The 22,905-nt window shown below is 44.8% G+C and overlaps 1 protein-coding gene across 2 annotated transcripts in view; it reads left to right on the forward strand.

Moving 5' to 3' along the window:
- LOC142208451 (peroxidasin homolog) overlaps nucleotides 1-20,035 on the forward strand; it is a 41,101-nt gene extending 21,066 nt beyond the window's left edge. For both annotated transcript variants that reach the window (XM_075276963.1, XM_075276964.1), the window contains 9 exons: nucleotides 8,291-8,449; nucleotides 8,534-8,636; nucleotides 8,787-8,944; nucleotides 10,883-12,386; nucleotides 13,088-13,222; nucleotides 15,871-16,079; nucleotides 16,258-16,372; nucleotides 16,609-16,690; nucleotides 19,876-20,035. In XM_075276963.1, coding sequence (XP_075133064.1) covers nucleotides 8,291-8,449; nucleotides 8,534-8,636; nucleotides 8,787-8,944; nucleotides 10,883-12,386; nucleotides 13,088-13,222; nucleotides 15,871-16,079; nucleotides 16,258-16,372; nucleotides 16,609-16,690; nucleotides 19,876-19,956 — 2,546 coding nt within the window. In that variant the 3' untranslated portion in view covers nucleotides 19,957-20,035. The remainder of the gene's footprint in view (nucleotides 1-8,290; nucleotides 8,450-8,533; nucleotides 8,637-8,786; nucleotides 8,945-10,882; nucleotides 12,387-13,087; nucleotides 13,223-15,870; nucleotides 16,080-16,257; nucleotides 16,373-16,608; nucleotides 16,691-19,875) is intronic.
- The last annotated feature ends 2,870 nt before the right edge of the window (nucleotides 20,036-22,905 follow it).

A 22,905-nucleotide genomic window follows, 5' to 3' on the forward strand; every position in this document is an offset into this window, starting at 1 on the left:
GCTCTACAAAGCTATACAAATATTTTTCCTGTTCGGTAAACGCCGTAGCGGGAAAAATGGTCAAAAGTGCCAAACTGCCGTTTTTTCACTCTTTTGATTCTGATAAAAATTTGAATAAAAAGTGATCAAAGCAATAACATTTCCCGAAAATGGTAGAACTAAAAAGTACACCCGACCCCGCAAAAAAAGACGCCCTATACATCCCCGTACACGGACGTATAAAAAAGTTACGGCTGTTGGAATATGACGACTTTTCAAAAAAAAATGTTTTAACACAGTTTTGGATTTTTTTAAGGGGTCAAAATGTAAATAAAACCATATAAATTTGGTATCCCCGGAATCGTAACGAAACACAGAATACAGGGGACATGTCATTTTGGTTGCACAGTGAACGCCGTAAAACCAAAGCCCCTAAGAAAGTCGCAGAAATGCATTTTTTTGTCAAATCCACCCCATTCAGAATTTTTTTTACCTGCTTCCCAGTACATTATATAGAATAATTAATGGCGGCATCATGAAGAAAAATTTGTCCCAAGAAAAATTAAGACCTCATATGACTCTGGGAGCGGAGAAATAAAAAAGTTATGGGGTTTAGAAGGAAGGGAGTCAAAAATGAAAAACCAAAATCAAAAAATGCCATCGACGGGAAAGGGTTAACTTCAAATACCTCTGTCCCAAAGTCACTATGTAAAGTTTCTCACAACACCGTATAGCAGCTCAAATACAAATTAACTTCAACACAAAAGTCTCACGTATTCTCTGAATTACAGCAAAAACAAGATACAAAGTTACATTTCATATCCCATCCCTTATACACAGTACGAAAACCTTACCCACACCTGTTTATACCAATTTCTACAGTCACTGCAGACGAAGTCGCGGGTACCAGCTAGTTATATATAAATATATACATTGTAAGATTTCACACATAATGCGTCCTTGCTACCAATAAATAGTGTCCTAAAGGAGTGCTTGGATTAACTGAATCTGGTGCTGTACAATCTCTGCCTAACTGCATAAGGTTCATAAATTCACTGACTTCTCAATGTCTAGTACTTTTCTTTATACAAAATTCACTGAAGGGAGAGTGATCCCAAAAACAAGTACCAAAAATAAAAATAAAACTTCACCTTTATTTTTTTGCAGATAAAAAACAACAAAAAAGGTAAAAACACATCTCCGGCAAACCAGGCAATGGAAACGCCAGATTTTTACTGGGTGTGCACTAGCCTTTGTGCCACATCCCCTCGGAGGGTAGGAAAAGTATGGGCGAGTAAATGTAGTTTAAATTCACCTATTCAGCCCTTTTACTAAGAAATACTACCTCCCTACAATATACAAAGTATGTCCGGAGTATATTGGAACTGAATTCAAAATAGTTCAACCTCCAAAACCCAATATTATAGTGCAAATAGTGGGAGTATCCACTTCCTCCCTGAGGATACTGGCCTAACGCCACACCAACAGGAAGGGATAGCGGAAAAACTACACCACTGGGTATGGAGGATTCAGTCCATAGCTCCCAGACATACATATAACTACTGCAACTTTACCCTACGCGTTTCGTCTCATGCGAGACTCCTCAGGGGTATATAGTATGTCAATTTGTTGCAATTGGAGCGGTCTGTGGAGCGGTCCTGCCGGCGGTCAGTGCATCGTACCGCCAGACACTTGCACTATTGTGTGGCTTATGCCACTTGTTTGCAACAAATTGACATACTATATACCCCTGAGGAGTCTCGCATGAGACGAAACGCGTAGGGTAAAGTTGCAGTAGTTATATGTATGTCTGGGAGCTATGGACTGAATCCTCCATACCCAGTGGTGTAGTTTTTCCGCTATCCCTTCCTGTTGGTGTGGCGTTAGGCCAGTATCCTCAGGGAGGAAGTGGATACTCCCACTATTTGCACTATAATATTGGGTTTTGGAGGTTGAACTATTTTGAATTCAGTTCCAATATACTCCGGACATACTTTGTATATTGTAGGGAGGTAGTATTTCTTAGTAAAAGGGCTGAATAGGTGAATTTAAACTACATTTACTCGCCCATACTTTTCCTACCCTCCGAGGGGATGTGGCACAAAGGCTAGTGCACACCCAGTAAAAATCTGGCGTTTCCATTGCCTGGTTTGCCGGAGATGTGTTTTTACCTTTTTTGTTGTTTTTTATCTGCAAAAAAATAAAGGTGAAGTTTTATTTTTATTTTTGGTACTTGTTTTTGGCATAAGGTTCATAGTCCACCTCTTCTCCAAGAATTACATCTTTTCCAATTGCCTGTGGAATGATGCTGCTCTCTATGTTGTCCTTACACCAACATATTTGCTTCCAATTCTTTTCTTGATCTAACATATCTAGAGTAGACATGAGCGAACAGTGTTCTATCGAACACATGTTCGATCGGATATCACGCTGTTCGCCATGTTCGAATCGAACACCGTGTGGTAAAGTGCGCCATTACTTGATTCCCCTCCCACCTTCCCTGGCGCCTTTTTTGCTCCAATAACAGCGCAGGGTAGGTGGGACAGGAACTACGACACCGGTGACGTTGAAAAAAGTAGGAAAAACCCATTGGCTGCCGAAAACATGTGACCTCTGATTTAAAAGAACAGCGCCGCCCAGGTTTGCGTCATTCTGAGCTTGAAATTCACCGGGGACGGAAGTTTCCGTCCAGTTAGCTAGGGCTTAGATTCTGGGTAGGCAGGGACAGGCTAGGATAGGAAGGAGAAGACAACCAACAGCTCTTGTAAGAGCTAAATTCCAGGGAGAAGCTTGTCAGTGTAACGTGGCACTGACGGGCTCAATCACCGCAACCCAGCTTTCCCAGGATCCTGAATGGAATACACTGACAGTGTATTCCCGTATACCCTATATATACCCCCGATCCACGTTCCAACGGTGTGCCCCCCACCTTCACCCCAGAAATACCCAGCAAGTCCCCTAGCAATAGAATTGGGGCTATATACACCCACAATTGTTGCTACTGGTATATAGTGCCATTTTCTGACTGGGAATTCAAAGACTATATTGGGGTTGCATGCACCCTACACATCTACACTGTTTTAGCCCCTAAACATCACCCCTGTCCATGTGGGGTTGGTGGCCTCGTCATCCACCAACTCCTCTTCCAATTGCGCACTGTCCCCTTACTTCAAACCGCACATGACCACAGCTTTCCCTGATGGCAACTGTGTCTCATCATCTTCACTGAGGTCCAGAAACGTCAGTGGCAGGTCCACAACCACAAAATTGGAAGGAAATGGTGGATGCTGCAGTATTTCTAACACCTGTTCCTGGTGCTCGGGCTTGGTCTGTGTTGTACCCTGCACCCTGCTGAACGCAGCTGCCATATCCGGAGTTGTGATGAGCGCATGCTAATGTTTCGTGTCCAGTGCAATGGATGGGATAGGATTTCACATAAGTCTGCCAACCATGGCCACTCATGGTTGAGCAACTGAGGGAGCTGACTTTGACGAATCCTAGGGTTTTGCAGTTGGAACTCCATCAAAGGTCTGTGCTGCTCACACACTCTGCTCAAGAGATGATATGTTTAGTTCCAGCAGTGTGGAGACGTTGCACAACAGCCGTTGTTCGGGCAGATACCGGCGTTGTAGGAGTGCATAGAGGCTAGCGGCGGCAACTATAGAATTTCAAAACTATCCGCACAAGCGCCGCACTTTCACCAGTAGCTCTGGAACATTGGGGTACTTTTTTAAAAAGATTAGCAGCAATGAGTTAAAAACGTGGCCCAGGCATGGAACATGTTGCGGGCTGCCAAGCTACAGAGCCAATCCCAGGTTACGGCCATTATCACACATGACAACATGCCTGGGCCCAGGTGCAGTGGCCAAAACCACATTGCCGTGTCATTGAGGATGGCATGACTCACTTTGTAGGCAGTGTGCTGTCTGTCCCCCAAGCTGATGAGCTTCACATGGCGTGCTGACGTCTCCCCACACCAGTGTTGCAGCGTTTCCAGCTCGTAGCTGGGGTCCACTTAACGGCGGAGGAGGAGGGTGGTGTTTCAGCCCTCCTCCCAGGAATGTTGTGTGGGGAGACAAGTCAGTCCACCACATTTTGCGACCCGGTTCATGCCTCAAGTACATTCAACCACTGTGCCAAGATTGAAAGGTAGCATCCCTGTCCGCATGCACTTGTCCATTCGTAGCTGGTCACGTGGAACTTTTGGGCAAAGCGCTGAACTTAGGGACCGCCTCATGTTTGGGGAAAAGTGCTGGTGTGGACGGCACAGTGAGGTGGCGCAGTAGCCAGCAGGCCCAAAAAGGGCAGAGTGTCCACAAGCCGGGACCCCAACATCTCCTGGGCCAGAATTTTTGAGATGAGGCCGTTAAAGCCTTGGGCATGTGGGTGGGTTGCGCTGTACTTTAGCTTGGAATGAAAGGCCTGGGAGATAGGGAGTCGCATTGCAAAGTGTGTAAACCACACTCCATTTGTCCTCGACCTATACATTTAGAAATTATCTCCCCCAGCGAGGAACGTGGCCTCGATGGGGGAATTTTTCTAAGGAAGCTAGAAAAGAGGGCATCTTGGGCCTTGCTGGCTCAGGTCTAGCTTCTGTCATGCAGCTGTCTTCTGCCTCTGGACATCCCTTTGCCTCTAGCCACCTTTTTCCCTGCTTAGCTTGCCTCCACATCCACACTGCTTTTGCCCCTAGACATCACCCCAATCCATGCCTCAGCTTGTACCCCCAGTTTTTGCTGCTTAGCTTGCCTCCACATCCACACTGCTTTTGCCCCTAGATATCACCCCAGTCCATGCCTCTGCTTGTACCCCCAGTTTTTTCTGCTTAGCTTGCCTCCACATCCACACTGCTTTTGCCCCTAGACATCATCCCTATCCATGCCTCTGCCTCTAGCCATAACTCTGCCACCCCTGGAAACTCATGGTGCAGAAACTTTGGGAGCTGACTTTGAGGAACCCTTGGGTTTTGTAGATGGAACTCCATCAAAGGTCTGTGCAGCTCACACACTCTGGTCAAGATATGGTATGTAGCGTTTCAGCGTGTGTGGACATCAGGCAGATGTAGGCCTTGCTGGAGTGTTTTGAGGTTAGCAGCGGCTCCTGTACACTTGCAAAAGTGGGCACACAAGCGCTGCATTTTCACCAGGAGCTTCGGTACATTTGGGAATGCTTTCAAAAAACGTTGCACCACTAAGTTAGACGTGGGCCAAACATGGAACGTGTTGGAGGTTGGCAAGCTCCAGAGCCGCTACCAGGTTCCAGCCATTATCACAGGCGCAAAAATGCCAGGCCCCAGGTGTAGCAGGGAAAAAAACATTGCCATCTCAGCCAGGATGACATCCCTGACCTCGGAGGCAGTGTGCTGTCCGTCCCCCAAGCTGATGAGCTTCAGCACGGCCTGCTGACGTCACCCCACGGCAGTGTTTTAGCTTTTGCCGCTAGTAGCTGGGGTGGAGGTAAGCGCAAATATGCCAGGCCCCAGGTGTAGCAGGGGAAAAAAATGCCATCTCAGCCAGGATGGCATCCCTGACCTCGGAGGCACTGTGCTGTCTGTCCCCCAAGCTGATGAGCTTCAGCACGGCCAGCTGATGTCTCCACGCCAGTGTTTTAGCGTTTGCCGCTAGTAGCTGGGGTGGAGGTTGCAGCGTCGTAGGGTTTCAGTCTACTCCTGCCATGAATTTTGGCCTGGGAGAGGAGATAGGGTACCTCAGTTTGCACCCCGGGACCAGACTCCACCACATTCACCCTGCCTGTCCTTAAAGATAAGCAGCATCCCTGACCACAGGCGCTTGTCCAAGTGTCGGTGGTCAAGTGGACCTTGCAGCAAAGCGCGGAACTAAGGGCCCACCTGATGTTGAGTGACACGTGCTGGTGCAAGGCGGGGACACCACACCGGGAGAAGTTGTGACAGCATAGCGAGGTGCCACAGTTGCCATCAGGTCAGAGAAGGCGGGAGTTTCAACAAGCCGGAACGCCAACATCTCCTGGGCCAGCAGTTTAGCGATGTTGGCGTTCAAGGCTTGCGCGGGTGGGTGGTTAGCGGTGTATTTCTGCCGGCGCTCCAATGTCTGAGAGATGGTGGGTTGTTGTAAAGAAGCGCCTGATGGTGCCTTTGATGGTGCAGGAGAAGGAGATAAGACAGGAACAGGGGAGGATGAGGGAGAAGTCAACAAAGTGGCGGAGGCAGATGAAGTGATGTCCTGGCTCGTCCTCTGGGGTGCATCACCAGCACTGTGAGCAGAGGCAGTGGCATGAACAGCGGGCGACGTTTGTCCTGCCGTTGCTGCCTGCCACTGATTCCAGTGCTTGGATTCCAAATGACGGTGCATTGAAGTGGTGGACAGGTTGCTCTTCTCAGAGCCCCTACTCGATTTCGAGAGGCAAATTGTGCAGACAACACTATATCTGTCCTCGGCGCATTCCTTGAAAAAACTCCACACCTTCGAGAAACGTGCCCTCGAGGCGGGAGTTTTTCGGGGCTGGGTACAAACTGGAACATCTTGGGAGATTCCGGGTGTGGCCTGGCTTCGCCTAAGCTGCTGACCTCTGCCTCTAGCTACCCTTTTTGGTGCTGCACCTGCCTCAACATCCACACTACTTTCCCCGCTTGACATCCGCCTTGTCCAGGTGGGGTCAGTGTCCTCATCGTCCACCACCTCCTCTTCCAACTCCTGTCTCACCTCCTCCTCCTGCACAATGCGCATGTCAACTGGCTGCCCTGACAGCAACTGAGTTTCATCGTCGTCGATGAGGGTGGGTTGCTGGTCATCCGCCACCAAATCGACCGGAGATGGAGGAGACTCTAGTGTTTTTTGGGTTTTTTTATATGTAGATTGTGAGCCCCACATAGAGCTCACAATGTACATTTTTCCCTATCATTATGTCTTTTTTGGAATATGGGATGGAAATCCATGCAAACACGGGGAGAACATACAAACTCCTTGCAGATGGTTTTATGCCCTTGGCGGGATTTGAACACCAGGACTCCAGCGCTGCAAGGCTGCAGTGCTAACCAATGAGCCAGCGTGTGGCCCCTTGAGACTCTAGTGTTTGAGCATCTGGACACAGATACTCGTCTGTTAGGTCCGTGGAATCGCGAAATGGAGGGGCAGGTTGCGGTACAGTCAAAGGAAGGGAGAACAGCTCTGGGGAGCAGGAACAATTGGGGTTATTGTTCTGGGAAGATTGGGAATTTTGGGTGGAAGGAGGACAAGACTGTTGGGTAAGAGGAGGAGAGGAGGTAGAGGCTGACTGGCTGGTAGATAATGTGCTTTAAGCGTTATCCGACAGCCATTGCAAGACCTGTTCCTGGTTCTCGGGCCTACTAAGGTTTGTACCATTCAGCCTAGTTAATGTGGAACTTTTGTGCAAAGCGCAGAACTTAGGGCCCGCCTGATGTTAAGGGACACACGCTGGTACAAGGCTCAACTCACCCTAAGGGCCAAAAACACTGCTGGTGCAAGGCTCTACTCATGCCAAGGGCCTCAATCTCTGCTGGTAGCTCAGCTTAAGGTCCTGTAACTTTGTTTGGAAGGGCTCATGTTAAGGGCTAGAAAAGTGAATTTTGGAAGGTCTTACCACATCACACACACACACACACACACACACACTCAAAATGACAGTTAAGGGTGAGGGCTTTTGGAATTCCCATTGCCTATTCCATTTGTGGTTGTCATGGGGAACGTGATTTAAAGGGGTGGTTGTTACTGTTTGTTGAGCTTAAATTGGGGTTTGTGTCCATCCATTTGGGGGGGTAAAGAAGGTTTCCAGGTATTTTCCCACTTTGATAGAGGTTTTTTTGAATGTGGAAAGTGTGTAGTTGTTAGGCTGTGATGTTGGGGTAATAGAGGGTCTTTGGTGTGTTAGATGCCCCCAGACATGCTTCCCCTGCTGTCCCAGTGTCATTCCAGAGGTGCTGGCATCATTTCCTGTGGTATCATAGTGGACTTGGTGACCCTCCTGAGACGGATTTGGGTTTCCCCCTTAACGAGTATATGTTCCCCATAGGCTATAATGGGGTTCGAAACCCGTTCGAACACTCGAACAGTGAGTGGCTGTTCGAATCGGATTTCAAACCTCGAACATTTTAGTGTTCGCTCATCTCTAATTTAGAGATGTTGTGTTTACTGTGTCTCTGCCTCTGCTCTTCCTTAGATATGTTTTGCTGTTTTTGTGTTTTGGAAAAAAAAAAGTTTCTACTCATTACATTGTGAAGGACATGGTCCCTTATGCATCTTGGTAACCTTCCATTCAGAATGATTTACAATTTAGAAATGCGCTATTGTTTGACATTCTGCTAATTTCTCATCAGGAGATGAGCTGCCAAATGATGGAAGGCACATAATTCAGGAATCTGGGACCCTCCAGATCCTGAGGGTAAGCGAGAGTGATGGGGGCCAGTATGAGTGTCATGCTACAAGTTCGATGGGGGTGAGTTCAGTGTCGGTACAGCTCTACGTACAACCTCAAGGTAAGATTGTCCAGCACCCAAAGTGTGTTCCTTTTGTCTCTTCAAAAATACTTTTCATACAATGGTGAAATCTGTTTCCGTCAGACATGGTGCACATTGGGGATGCCTATGTGGAGATGTCCTTACAAGAGGCTATACATAGTGTCAACACCAGCTTCAGCTCCACCCACACACATCTATTCAGCTGGTAGGAGAGTTGCTGGGTGAAGAATTAATGCATATGAGAGTACATCTTTTCCTTTTGGGATTCACTTCCAAAGCATATAATATGGGTCGACTGCCTGTCCTCTCTCTCATAGGCTTCATACCAAGTTTTTGCTATATTTTCTCTACACAGGCTCCCCAAGTCACCCAGCGATCTCATGGCCCTTGCCCGTTATCCTAGGGATCCTCAAGTTATCGAAACAGTAAAGGCAGCAGAAATCCTAGAGATGACTTTGCAACTCATAGAGGAACATGTGCATCAAGGACTTCCTGAAGATCTCAACACTACAAGTAAATAGTGACTGTATATAGTTTTAGCTCAGTAAATAATTTATTAAATAAATGTCGATAATCTTGATTCTTGGTCATAAAATGCAAATCATTAGCAAGAGTCATAGAAAATTAATATCCAGTGGTATTTTTTTATACTTTGACCAGCTCTTGTAAAAAAATTGTTCTTTTCTGAGTGCTGTTGAATTTATAGTATATAAGATGAGATGTTTTGCTTTACTCGCTAGTTTTTTTTTTCTTTTTTAAACTTTCCTACTATAAATGTTAAAGGGTTAAATTACCACACCCTACAGTAAACGTAATCCAGTTACATGACATGGCAGTTACATGATTATTATGTTGCACACTTTATTATGTTACATATATATATTTTTAAGACGTTTAAAGACAGGTTTTTTTGTGGTCCCAATAACTACACCATATATCCTAACAGAATTCATAACTCCATTTTACTGATACTGGACCTCAAATCCTGTGCTTTCTTTCATATGACCTTAATTGATAAAATATAGCTACTAGAGATGAGCGAACAGTAAAATGTTTGAGATTCGATATTCGTTACGAATAGCATCTCAATATTTGACTATTCGAACGAATATCTAACCCCATTATAGTCTATGGGAGAAAATGCTTCGCTACAGGGGATCCCACCATTCGACTCAGGAGAGTCACCAAGTCCACTAAGACACCCCAGGAAATGATGCCAACACCCTGGAAAGCAACTGGGACAGCAGGGGAAGCATGTCTGGGGGCATCAAGTACCTTTATTATCCCTGTCAGCTTGCGATATGCCGGAGCTAACTTTTTCCCATAGGAATGCACTGACCAGCGTTGATTGGCCGAATGCCCGTACAGTGGCCAATCAACACTGGTCAATGCATTTCTATAGCGAGATATAGCAGAGACCGTGCGGTTAGCCCAGCTACTGCGGACACTGGAGACGAAAGAGCTCTGCACTACACCCAACCATCCCTCCAGCTGCTCCTCCGGTCACACACATCTCTGGTGTAACAGAACTCAGCACACACTCAGCTCTGCTACATCTATACACTTTGTTGTAGAGATGTAGTAGAGCTGAGTGTGTGCTGAGCTTTGCTACATACGAGATGTGTATGACAGGAGGAGTACATGGAGGGATGGTTGGGAGTAGTGCAGAGCTGGCCAATTTTAGCAGTCCAGCTCTGAGTGTGCAGTATTAAGTGGGCGATGAAGCAGAGCTGTGAGAGGGGAATCAAATTTTTAGTGAGTTTGCCACCTGGTGTTCGATTAGAATCAAACACCTCGGCCTGATATTCAATCGAATATCAATTCGATCGAACGCCGTTCGCTCATCTCTAATAGCTACCTTGAGTTGCCACTTTACGTAATACTGTATAATGTATATAAGGAGATTCCCCAAGCGGTGGTTAGACCAAAGTACCTACTCCTCCATTTTCCCATAGTCAGATTCCTATTCCTGCTCTGACTTCATAAATGGCTGGCTGCCATGCTCAGACAGACATAGTAAAGATCTTCTAATTCACGAAGAAGCAAGTGATGAACTTCATGTAAAAGTAAATATGTAATCATGTATCTAATTAATTATACATCAATAATGCTATAATTTAAGATCATTATATTTTGGAGTCAGAAACTGGCCCTATCTTCTAAAAACCCTGATTTCTATTCCTCGTTTCCAACTCCACAACCCTGGTTACAGGTAGCCACAATGTTATTTAAGACTGTAACTAAGGAGCAGAGAATTTAGAGTATATTCCTTGTATGAGAATAATCCTGATACTGCAATAAAGACTCTAGGGTAGTATATAGATTAAAGGTCAGTCCACACCTGTTCCTCCTTATGTCACAGTCTGCACATGGTTTGTTGGAGCTGAATGTGGTTGATGATACAAAGTATCAGAAGTTGTAGGCTGATTTCTATGTGAATTTATTCTGCAGGCTACCACTACAGTGAACTAGTCTCCTCTCAATATATTAGCATGATCGCCAATGTGTCCGGCTGTTCTGCTCACAGACGTGCACCTAACTGCTCTGATATGTGTTTTCACCAACATTATCGAATGCATGACGGCACCTGTAACAACCTACAACATCCAACTTGGGGGGCATCCTTCACTGCTTTCCAGCGCCTTCTTAAACCCGCATACCAGAATGGATTTAATCTTCCACGTGGACTTGGGGTCTCGGAAGAGTCTGGAGTCTTGCCTTTACCTCTACCTCGTCTGGTATCCACAACCTTGATTGGATCAGAGACAATTACTCCAGATGCTCAGTACACACACATGCTCATGCAATGGGGACAATTCTTGGACCATGATCTGGATCAGACCATCCCAGCCCTCAGTATGTCCAGGTTTTCAGATTCTGCACCTTGTAGCCAAGTTTGTACCAATGATCCTCCTTGTCTTTCTATTAATATACCTGAGAATGATCCACGTGGGGGCAGTGGAAGATGTATGTTCTTTGCTCGATCCAGTGCAGTTTGTGGGAGTGGAATTACCTCCCTTCTTATGGATTCTGCTTATTATCGAGAGCAGGTTAATATGCTGACCTCATACTTGGATGCCTCCAATGTTTATGGAAGTACAGAGCAGGAATCCAATGAGCTGAGAGATCTTGGTAACCAGAAAGGTTTGCTGAAAGTTGGCCAAGTGGTGCCTACTTTAGGAAAACACTTGATGCCTTTTGCTAATGGACCTCCAACAGAGTGCATGAGGGATGAAAGAGAAAGTTCTGTTCCATGCTTCCTTGCAGGAGACCATCGAGCTAATGAACAGCTTGGCCTCACTTCCATGCACACCCTCTGGTTTCGGGAACATAATCGCATTGCAGAACATCTGCTGAAACTCAACCCTCACTGGAATGGGGATAAGATCTACCATGAAGCCCGAAAATTAGTTGGTGCTGAAATGCAGCACATCACCTATGAACATTGGCTACCTAAAATCTTTGGAAAAACTGGTCTGGGCTTGTTGGGGGAATATAAAGGCTATAATCCCAGTGTCAATAGTGGGATCTTTAATTCCTTTGCCACTGCTGCCTTCCGCTTTGGACATACATTGATTAACCCTATTATTTATCGACTAAATGAAAGCTTTCAACCCATTGAGCAAGGTCATCTCCCATTGCACAAAGCTTTCTTTAGTCCCTTCAGGTTGATCAAGGAGGGGGGAATTGATCCAGTGCTTAGGGGTCTTTTTGGGGTTCCTGGAAAGATGAGGGTACCTACAGAACTGCTGAACTTGGAACTCACAGAGAAACTGTTCTCTGCTGTACATGCTGTATCCTTGGATCTTGCTGCAATTAATATCCAGCGTGGCCGAGACCATGGTATTCCTTCTTACAATGACTACAGAGTTTTCTGCAATTTCATATCAGCCCAAGACTTTGAGGACTTTAAAGAAGAGATTAAGAATGAAGATATAAGGGAGAAGCTTCGTAGGTGAGAACATTTTTTTTTAAACACACTGTAAATAAACACTTTGTAGAAGTCATTCTTATACATGGTTATACATCAGTACCATGCCCATGACATATTTGACGCAAGTGTGACAGCTTACTTCTACATCCCATAATTTTGAAGACATTGCGGATATACAGTTCCTAGGTAGTATCAATCACCATGTACATTGTGGTTCAGAAAAGTTAAAAAACAGAAGTTTGTATAGTCCTTAAAGGGATTATCCAGGTTTTTAAAATTTAATGGCCTACACAATTAAGATGTCAATAGGAGGTGTGTAAGGGTCTGACTCTTGGCCCCACCACCACCACCAATTTGAAGGGTGTATGATGCTTGTGTCAGAGCTGGGTCCTCTTTGTTCTTTACAAAGGTCCATGTATTTTTAAAGCAACTTTGCTATTGCCATTTTGTCCCATTCAAGTGTGCCCTGTTCCCTTCAAGCAGCTTGTTGGTGGGAGGACTGAGCGATAGACCCCCACAGTCTAATATTCATGACCTATCATTTTAAAAGGAAAAAGAAATGCCATTCATTTTAAGAGTTGAGTTTAACCAAAACTGTGGTTTTGGATACTTTACTACACAGTATATTCACTTTCACATGCCTAGTGGTATAGATGTGATTATGAAATATTATGTTTTGCAATGTATATGATCTTTTATATGTCTTTATAATAACATTTTAGCTTATATGGGACACCAAAAAATGTGGACCTTTTCCCAGCCTTGATTGTGGAGGACTTGGTGCCAGGAAGTCGGCTTGGACCTACATTAATGTGTCTTCTAGTGACTCAGTTTAAAAGACTCAGAGATGGAGACAGGTAGATATGATGTTATCTCTCAGTGATGACATGAAAACCACTTCTGTGACATCAAGAATGTTCTTCCTTTTTTCAATTTAGTACAAGTTGTTAGCAATATAGCTAAAATATTAGTACCTTCTATGGCACTAGGATTAAAAACTGCCTCCTATGTGCAAGACTATGACTACCATAATACTGCTTTCTATGTAAAAGAATACAACTTCCATAATAAGACATATCATATACAAAAATATAACTCCTATAGTCCTGCCATATATGAACAAGAATAAAACTTCTATAATAGTGCCCTTATCTGCGAGAATATAACTACTATGATACCGCCCCCTATGTACAAGAATATATTGTGGCTACCATAATACTTCTCCTTATAGGAGATGAACAAACATATTCGTAAAGGAGCAGGATTTGATCTGAATATTCCAAAGTTTGTTCTAAAAGGGATCCTATAATTAAGTAATTTTTTTGTCCCTAACATATCAGAATAGCCTTAAGAAAGGCTATTCATCTTCTGCCATGAGTAAGGGGCTAAAGCCCTGAAACGCGTAGGCTACTAACGCTGGTTCATCTATGCTTTGAGCACGTCTATTTTTTCATCATGCTGTGTTGTTTTCGTATTTTTCAAGTTTTTGCACTGGTCTTCTGTTTTTGTCAATTCATTTTAATCATGGACATTAAAAGTATATTTTAATTTTTGGATATTAATTGGAGTGCCGACTTCCATTTTTTGTTTTCCTATTCATCTTCTACCTTTAGATGTCTTCCCCGTGCCAACATTTGGTATATAATCCGGTTTTCATTGGTATGCAAATGAGTTTTCTTGCAGCACTGGGGGCGGTCCCCAGCACTCAAACAGCACTGGGGGCGTCCCTACTGCTGCCAGAGAACTCTCCAGCTACACCTCCATCTTCTTCAGGAACAGGTCTTCTTCGCGTCAAGAAAATGGCCGCTTACAATACTGTGCAAGCGGCCATTTTCTTGTGGCCGGCGGGCATGCGCAGTCAGCTTTGCCCGAGGCCTAGAAGTTTGAAGCCAACCCCTGGAAGAAGACGCGAAGAAGACCTGTTCCTGAAGAAGATGGAGGTGGAGCTGGACAGTTCTCTTCATGATCCACAATTCAGGCTGATGTCTGCTGCGGGAAGGTGTTAATTAGCACTGAGCTGCAAACATCACTACAGCCAGAGTCTGCATGAAGTACTGAGGGAACAGGGTAAGGCTAGATTCACACCTGCACCTGATCTATGTTCGGGATTTCCATCCCCAAATCCACTTAAAAAATGAGGAGAGAAAAGTCCTGCAAGCAAGTGCACTGGGGCCTACAAGACTTTAGTTACATCACTGCTCCTTAGTGCACACCATATAATACTCTTTAGTGCCCCCGTTCACAATATAATTCTCCTTAGTGTTGACAGAGTTTATATCCATTGCTTACCATCTGGTTTCCCATAGACACACGTCACTTTCTCTTTGACATAACTTTGGCCAAGTTTGCCTTTGAGAATTAGAAATTGCTATATAGTGTCCTAGGAGCGCCGACAGTGTCATACACTATGTTTCAAGCTCGCGTTTGTACCAAACTTATTTGACACAAAACATATCTTTGGACTGAACCACCAAAAACCTGAAGGGAATCTTCAGAGGTTTGCCCACTGTAAATATTACTATTGTAATACTGTTCCTGACTAGAATATACTAACTTTGCTCTCTATGTAAATAACTTTAATTCTGCTCCCTATGTGCAATGAAATAACTACTAAAGTAATGTTTTCTATATATTTTGGAATCTCACCACTGTACTACCACTCTCCAGGGGCGGATCCAGGGCTGGGCAAGCCGGGCAACCGCCCAGGGCCCCGCGGTGCGGCCCGGACCAAACAAAACGCAGGTTGGGTCGGTCAGTTAGAAGCACGAGGCCCTTATAGGGGATCTATCAGCAAAATCATAATGATAGAGCCCCACATATTTTTACTTTACTTTACCGATGCCTGAATAGCCTTTTCAAAGTTATATTAAACTACCACCCCCCCTGTTTTAAAATAAAACCCTAAAACAGAATATGTTCAACTTACCCATCGTGCACGGTGGGCGGGCATTCAGGGTCTGATGTCATCTTCAGCCACACCTCCTCTTCCAACGATGTCCTCGGGTCCCATCTAACTGATAAAAAATGGTGTGGGTGCATGCGCAGTAGCAGTAGAAGCAGCATGCTACTGCGCATGCACCCGCACCATTTTTTATCAATGTCAGTTAGCTAGTTAGACGGGACCCGAGGACATCGCTGGAAGAGTAGGCGTGGCTGAAGATTACATCGGAGCCTGAATGCCCGCCCCCCCGTGCACATTCAGTCATTCAGTAAATTGAACATATTCTGTTTTAGAGTTTTATTTTTACCCCCCCCCCCCCCCAGTAAGTAGGGCCCTGCCAAAGTCAATTGCCCAGGGCCCCGCAAAGCCTGGATCCGCCACTGCCACTCTCTATGTACAAGCATATACACAAGTTATACTGCCCCTATATACACACATGTAGCTTTTATTGTGCTGCTTCCAATGAGCAAGAATACCACATTACGGTGTTAACACTTCTGAGCTATAAATCCTTTATATGATACCCGCATGTTTGGATTTTAACTTTTCAATGTGTTCCTGCAGATTTTGGTATAGTAACCCGGGTGTCTTCACTCCAGCTCAACTTTCCCAGATTAAGCAGACTTCACTGGCTCGGATCCTCTGTGACAATGGGGACAACATTCAGCATGTGCAGAAAGATGTCTTTCTTGTAGCTTCCTTCCCCCATGGCATGCAGAAATGTAAGGATATCCCAGCAGTAGATTTAAGTTTCTGGAAGGAGTGCTGTGATGGTAAGCAGGTTGTGGATGATATTTTCATGGCTCACAATTGTCACATAGCTGCTGATGCTCAGATACTAGGTACAGGGCATATTACATGTAGCAATAAAGATGCAATGAATGTATAACATAACAGATTATCATGATACTTTATTTATGGCCTCTCCTTTTTGTTTGTTTGTGGACTCAGGATGTGGGAACAATGTTCAATTTGATGCTCTTTCTCTACAATTTCGGAGCCGAAGGGACCAGCAGTTCAGTTACTCCAAAGACATTCCTGACCGATTTAGTGCAGAGGACTCTGGGTGAGTTATGGTTCACTATCAAGGTTCTGTAAAGACCTTGCAGGGGCCTAGGAAAGAGTGCTCCTACAATGCCTCTGGTACCTTTATTCTGTATAATTAAAAGTACAATATCCAGAAGTTCTTGGTTTAGTCGAGCCTGTGGTGTATCTTATGAAGGAGTTGTGAAGGTAGGAACCTAATGATATCAGAAGAGAATTTTATCATAATGTGAATTCTATTTTCTGCCTTCATTACAGAGTCCGGGATTATACAGATGACTATTCTGCAGAAGATCATGTGCCCAGACTGGAGAGTGCAATCTCCACATTACAGGACAAGGTGACTCTTTGGAACTCATAACATAGATATTTGGTGTAAACTTGAAAATAGCCAATAAAATGGAATAATAGCTTATACCTCACATGGTAAACTAAGTTAAAGGGCCACAGTGCACAGTTTCTTGCTGAACCTCTTAAGTGCTTCCTTAAATCAAATGCCTTTCATAATGGTCACGTTCACTTTCTCTTAGTTTTTAAGTGACTCCAAGTGATCAACATTCTCCAACCAGTGTTAAAATAAGATCACTTCCTTTAGAAATTTGGAAAAATGGAACCCTGTCACTAAGTTTAAACTGGCTGTGGCAGGAAGAAGGTTAAAAAAAACTGAGCTGCAATAGTCATAGCTACCATTTTATGTCATACTGAGATTCTCCTCTTCTCTTTGCTCCCTTTCTGCTCTTCCTATTAATCAAAACAAGTATATGTGGCTTTTACTTGTAGCTTGCTATAGCTCTGTTTATATGCTGCAGCTAGAAAAGCCATCTTGGTCTTGTTCTAAAGCCAAGAATCTTAATCTCTTTGTGACGTGCCGTACTAGTACGGTGGATGTCAGGCATTTAAATATGGCACACAATCACATATCTCCCAACCGTCCCGGATTCAGTGGGGACAGTCCTGGATTCTGGGTCCTGTCCCACTGTCCTGGTCAGCGGCAGGTACATCCCGGTATCAACTCATCTGCATCCTCTCTGGACGCAGATGAGTTAAATACAGTGTTGAAGCAAGACCCAACCGCAGACAGCTCCTACTTCACCAATATGTGTGAAGCACATCCTTGAGTACTCCAGTCCTGGGAGCTGCAGGCGCAATGTGATGACATCACTCACATCGCACCTGTAGCTCCCTGAACAGTCCGAGAGAACAGACCTCACAGAAAAGCAGGGTAGCGAGGAGAAGTGAGTATCAGTGTTTTATTATGTTAAACCGAGGTGAACATTAAACAATGAGGGGGATCGCTGGACAGGACATTAAACTGGGGGCAAGCTGGAAGGGGACATTAAACCGTGTGAAGGGGACATTAAACTGGCGGCAACTGGAGGAGGACATTAGACCATGGGAATAGCTAGAGGGAGATATGTCCGCCTTTAGTTACCTCCAGTTCAATGTCACCCCCCAGATACCCCCACAGTTTAATGTCCTCCTCCAACTGTCTCCATGGTTTAATATCCTGCTATAGCTACCCCCACGGTTTAATGACCCCTCCAGCTACCCCCATGGTTTAATGTACCTCTCCAGCTGCCTCATGGTTTAATGTCCCCCTCCAGCAGCCCCCACAGTTTAATTTCCCCCTTCAGCTGCCCATGGTTTAATGTCCCCCTCCAGCTACCCCCACAGTTTGATGTCCCCCTCCAGCTGCCCCCACAGTTTAATGTCCCCCTCCAGATACCCTAGTTTAAGCTTTCCCTCTCGTTTCCCTCTGTGGGGCAATTGGAGGGGAACATTATAATATGGGGGCATATAATTTTAGGGTGACTGTATGAACATTATGAATGAAAAGTAGCAAGGTCCAGCACGAACGATCAGCCATCCATGTATCATAAAACGTAGCTTTTATCTTACATATAAAAAAACTTCATGTGCAGCCTACATGTTTCGGGGTTGCCCCCTTACTCATGGCATATGGATGCATGGTAAACTGCAGTCTTTTAAACAATAAAAGAAACACAAGTAAAAACAAAGCCCCTCCCGTCTGCACAGAAGTTTTTTTTATATGTAAAATAAAAGCTACGTTTTATGATACATGGATGGCTGATCGTTCGTGCTGGACCTTGCTACTTTTCATTCATTTGTTCCTGTCTCTGCCGGGAGAGATCTCCGAGCACCGATCGCATTGCATCCATTAACCTACGTTATACCAGCAACGGGATCAAGTGAGTGGATTTGTACTTAACCTTTTGTTACCTTTTTACTACGGATTTGGGCTGTTGCATTTATTTTTTGTGTAGGAACATTATACTGTGTGGGGGCACATGGACAAATGAATGAGAAAGGGCTGCATCAAAGAAGAAGGGGGTGGAGCTATGTTTATTGCACCGTACATACCGTCCTTCTTTCTGTCCTTTGAAAGTTGGGAGGCATGCAAGCAGGATCTGAGCAGGTATCATAACCACAGAATCTCTGCTATTTTAATCATAGCACTCTAATCATTAGAATTTACTTTGTGGGTTAATCGCGGGAGGTATTCTGCTACCATGGCAGCCTGGAGCCTTCAAATTTTATTATTCTTCAAAATTTAGAATTTGTATAAAAATATTAAAATATGTGAGAAGGTGACAGGCAAAGTGCTGTAGTCCCCCAGATTTCTGACATATGTGTGGTCCAGGGCAGGTCTGGAGTAAGCTTCAGCTCAGGTGTTGATCCTAGACTCCTTCCTGGGCCATAAAAGGCTGCAGAGCTTGCACTTCAGGGCAGATCCTGGGAGCGAGAGAAAGTGCCTAGGTCTATCCTGACACTGTGAGTCTGCTTAGATGGTATTGTGCTCTTTTTGGTTGATTTGTGTGGCTGATAGTAAGCGCCATGTACAGTTAGTATTTAATGGTTAGTTAGTGCTCAGACGTGCAGGATTCTGTTTCACACGGTTTTTGCCTGAAGTTAAGGCTGTATTTTATTTTACTCCTTGTGCCTGACATGAAGATTTATTTATTTTGCTATTTTTTTAAAATAAATCTGTTTGCAACATTTTTGTATCCCAGTCTCTGACTGGTAGGGTCCTCACCGCTACTGTGACCGAGCTACCTTCCCCACAAACATGACAAAAAAAGTATGTAAACTGGTAACTCTGTAAATTTAATACCACCATGATTGTACCAAACCGCAGAATAAAGCTAATGTCAATTTTAATGCAGCGGAATGATGTAAAAATAAAACTTGTAAGAAAATGGCGTAATTTCATCTCATTTTTTTTTTTTAATTCCATCTCCCAGAATATTACGTTGCGTCATTATTAAACAACAAGCTCTCTTTCAACAAGCTCTCATATGGCTTTGAATGGAAAAGTAAAAAAAAGTTGGTTTTTGAAAGTGGGGAGTAAAAATCAAAAAGAGAAAAGTGTCCTTGGGGGTAGTGGGGGTAAACCACAGCTCCCTCTACAGTCATACTGTTGCCCATCCTGTACTATTGCCTGAAATAATCAGTTGGGGGTGAGGTCTATCCGATGGGAACTTCACTTTGTATTTTCTGTTTCAGGTGCAGGAGCTTGAAGCACAGATGAGGCACCTTCAAAAGATTTTGATGGACAGACAGCGGGAGCAACCACCTAAGCTGTGATGTTACACTATAGCTATAAGTAGAGAGGAGCGAACAGTAAAATATTCATTTCGAATAGCCGCTCAATATTTGACTACACGAACGAATATCGAACCCCATTATAGTCTATGGGGAAAAATGCTTCGTTTCAGGGGATCCCACCATTCGACTCAGGAGAGTCACCAAGTCCACTATGACACCTCAGGAAATTATGCCAACGCCCTGGAATGCAACTGGGACAGCAGGGGAAGCATGTCTGGGGGCCTCTAACAAGCTCAAGTCACTGTATTATGTCGGGATCCCTGTCAGCTTGCGATATGCGCGAGCTGACTTTTTCCCATAGGAATGCATTGACCAGCATTGATTGGCTGAATGCCATACAGAGTATGGCATTCGGCCAATCAACGCTGGTTCTGCCGGAGGCTAGTCTGTGAGGAGGCGGAGTCTAAGATCGGACCAGAATGGAGACTGCTGTGGACTGCTCTTAGACTCCGCCTCCACCGGCAGAACCAGCGTTGATTGGCCGAATGCTATACCCGAGCTCAGCGAATGGCCAGCTCTGCTTCATCTCCGATGTAGCAGTGCTGGGCGTGCGCTCTGCTCGGCTGCATCTCCGGAGCAGGCGAGCTGAGCGCACGTCCCGATGTAGCAGTGCTGGCCGATGCAGCAGAGCTGAGTGTGCAGCAGGGTTCAGCTGCACACTCAGCTCAGCTGCATCTGATGTAGCAGTGAGTTGTGTGCAGCGTGGTTCAGCGCACACTCAGTACTGCTACATCAGATGCAGCTGCACACTCAGCTCAGCTGCATCTGATGTAGTAGTGTTGAGTATGCGCTGAACCATGCTGCACACTCAGCTCAACTGCATCTGATGTAGCAGTGCTGAGTGTGCTTTGAACCATGCTGCACACTCAGCTCTGCTGCATCTCTGTGTGTGCTGAGCTCTGCCGCTTCTCCGTGTAGCAGTGCTGTGTCAGCACTGCTACATCTGAGATCGGACCACAGTGGATACTGCTGTGGACAGATCTTAGACTCCGCCTCCTCCGGCAGAACCAGCGTTGATTGACCGAATGCTGTACACTGGCCAATCAACGCTGGTCAATGCATTCCTATGGGAAAAAGTCAGCTCGCGCATATCGCAAGCTGACAGGGATCCCGACAGATAGAGCCCCAAAGAGCTGTCTCACAGTCACATAGTTCACATTCTCAAATTAATCGAATGTTAAACTCACCATTCGTCTAAATTGGAGGTCACCTGATTTCGGCCGCCAATTCCTTTTTCCGATTTTTTTTCGATGCCTCCGTTGTCGTAGTTTCTGTCCCACCTCCACTGCACAGTTATTGGTGCAAAAAATGCGCCAGGGAAGGTGGGAGGGGATACGAATTTTTACTGTCTTTGCCTCGTGGTATTTGAATGTAATTGAATACCTCGAATGGCCTGATATTCGATTGAATGTATGTATCTCTAGCTATAAGCACTCTACAGAATGATGGAGAACTGTAACATTAAACTGAAAAAATATAGGATAACTACAAGATGGTGCTAATGACCACCGGAATTTATTTGGCTAGATATCCAGAAGAAAACATTTGTTTGTCTAGCTGTTTAAAGATTGAATGCACAGTCTAGAACCACTTGTAATTTCAAGACTCAGCAGTAACTGTATACACTTAAGGTAGTAAGTATGGTGTGTTTTTTTTGGTTTTTTTTTATCCTCAAGGCTTCATGCACACGACCGAGTGTGGAGGCTGAGGCGCCTCCATTGGGGGATCAAATGTTCCTTACTGTTCCAATGATTATAGAGAAGGTCATATCCTGCTCTGTGGTATTGGAATGGAGACAGTGGGGGACAGAAGACACTCAGATGTTATACGAGTGTCATCGGTGTTCATTCCATATTGAAATTGGTCCCTTCTTGGAATCCGTCATGTTCAGGTAGAGTAAAGCTGAGTCCAAATGTTGCAGGAAGGCTATGGTTTTTGTTGCAGATTTTGCTGCTGTTTTTCAAGCTAAACTATAAGGATAAGTTCACACATGAGTTTTTTGGACTGGTATTTGACGCGGAGGCTGCCTCAGATTCCGGTCCAAAAAATGGCTAGCCGTGACTGTATGCCGGTGCACTGCATTGGCATCCAGTCGCGGCATTCTGCTCTGGATTAGGCCCAAATGAATGGGCCTAGTCGGGAGGGAGGTGTCACGAGGCGGACATCTATGGCTGAATCAGCCACAGAATCCGCCTGAAGAAAGGGCAGGTCGCTTCTTTTTTCTGTGAGTGGGAACAAACCAATCGCAAGAAAAAGGAAATGATTGGCTCCCATTGATTTCAATGGGAGGCAGTTTTTTGAGCCAGATTCTGACGCGCATTCCGTGTCAAAATCTGACCCAAAAAAAATTCCGTGTGAACCCGGCCTAAAGGAGGCTCTTGTGTTTCTTCCCTCTGCTAAATCCACCCCTGGCTTTGGCTCAAAAAAAATGCTGCAAAATCCAAAGCAAAAAACACACAGCTTTTCTGCATTGTGTGGCCTCAACATAAGGCACCACATTGCGCAAATGTAGTATTTTTTTTTTTATTTATTTTTTTTGTAGATTGAGAGTCCCATATAGGGATCACAATGTAAATTTTTTTTTCTTCCTATCATTATGTCTTTGTAGAATGGGAGGAAATCCACGCAAACACAGGGAGAACATACAAACTCCTTGCAGATGTTGTTCCTGGAGGAATTCGAACCCAGGACTCCAGTGCTGCAAGGCTGCAGTGCTAACCATTGAGCCACTGTGTTGCCCCAAATGCAGTGTTTTTATTGCAGAGTTGGCTGCACTTTTTTGAGCTACAGTCAGGAGTGGGTTTAACAGAAGGGAAACGTCTAAGTATTTCCTTTGTTTTTTATTCCTTTTCAAGCCATTTCTAACTTTGGCTCAAAAAAAAAACAGAGCAAAATCTGAAGCAAATAATGCTGCTTCTCCACAACATG

This window comes from Leptodactylus fuscus, chromosome 6 (assembly GCF_031893055.1).
Source record: "Leptodactylus fuscus isolate aLepFus1 chromosome 6, aLepFus1.hap2, whole genome shotgun sequence".
NCBI lineage: Eukaryota > Metazoa > Chordata > Amphibia > Anura > Leptodactylidae > Leptodactylus > Leptodactylus fuscus.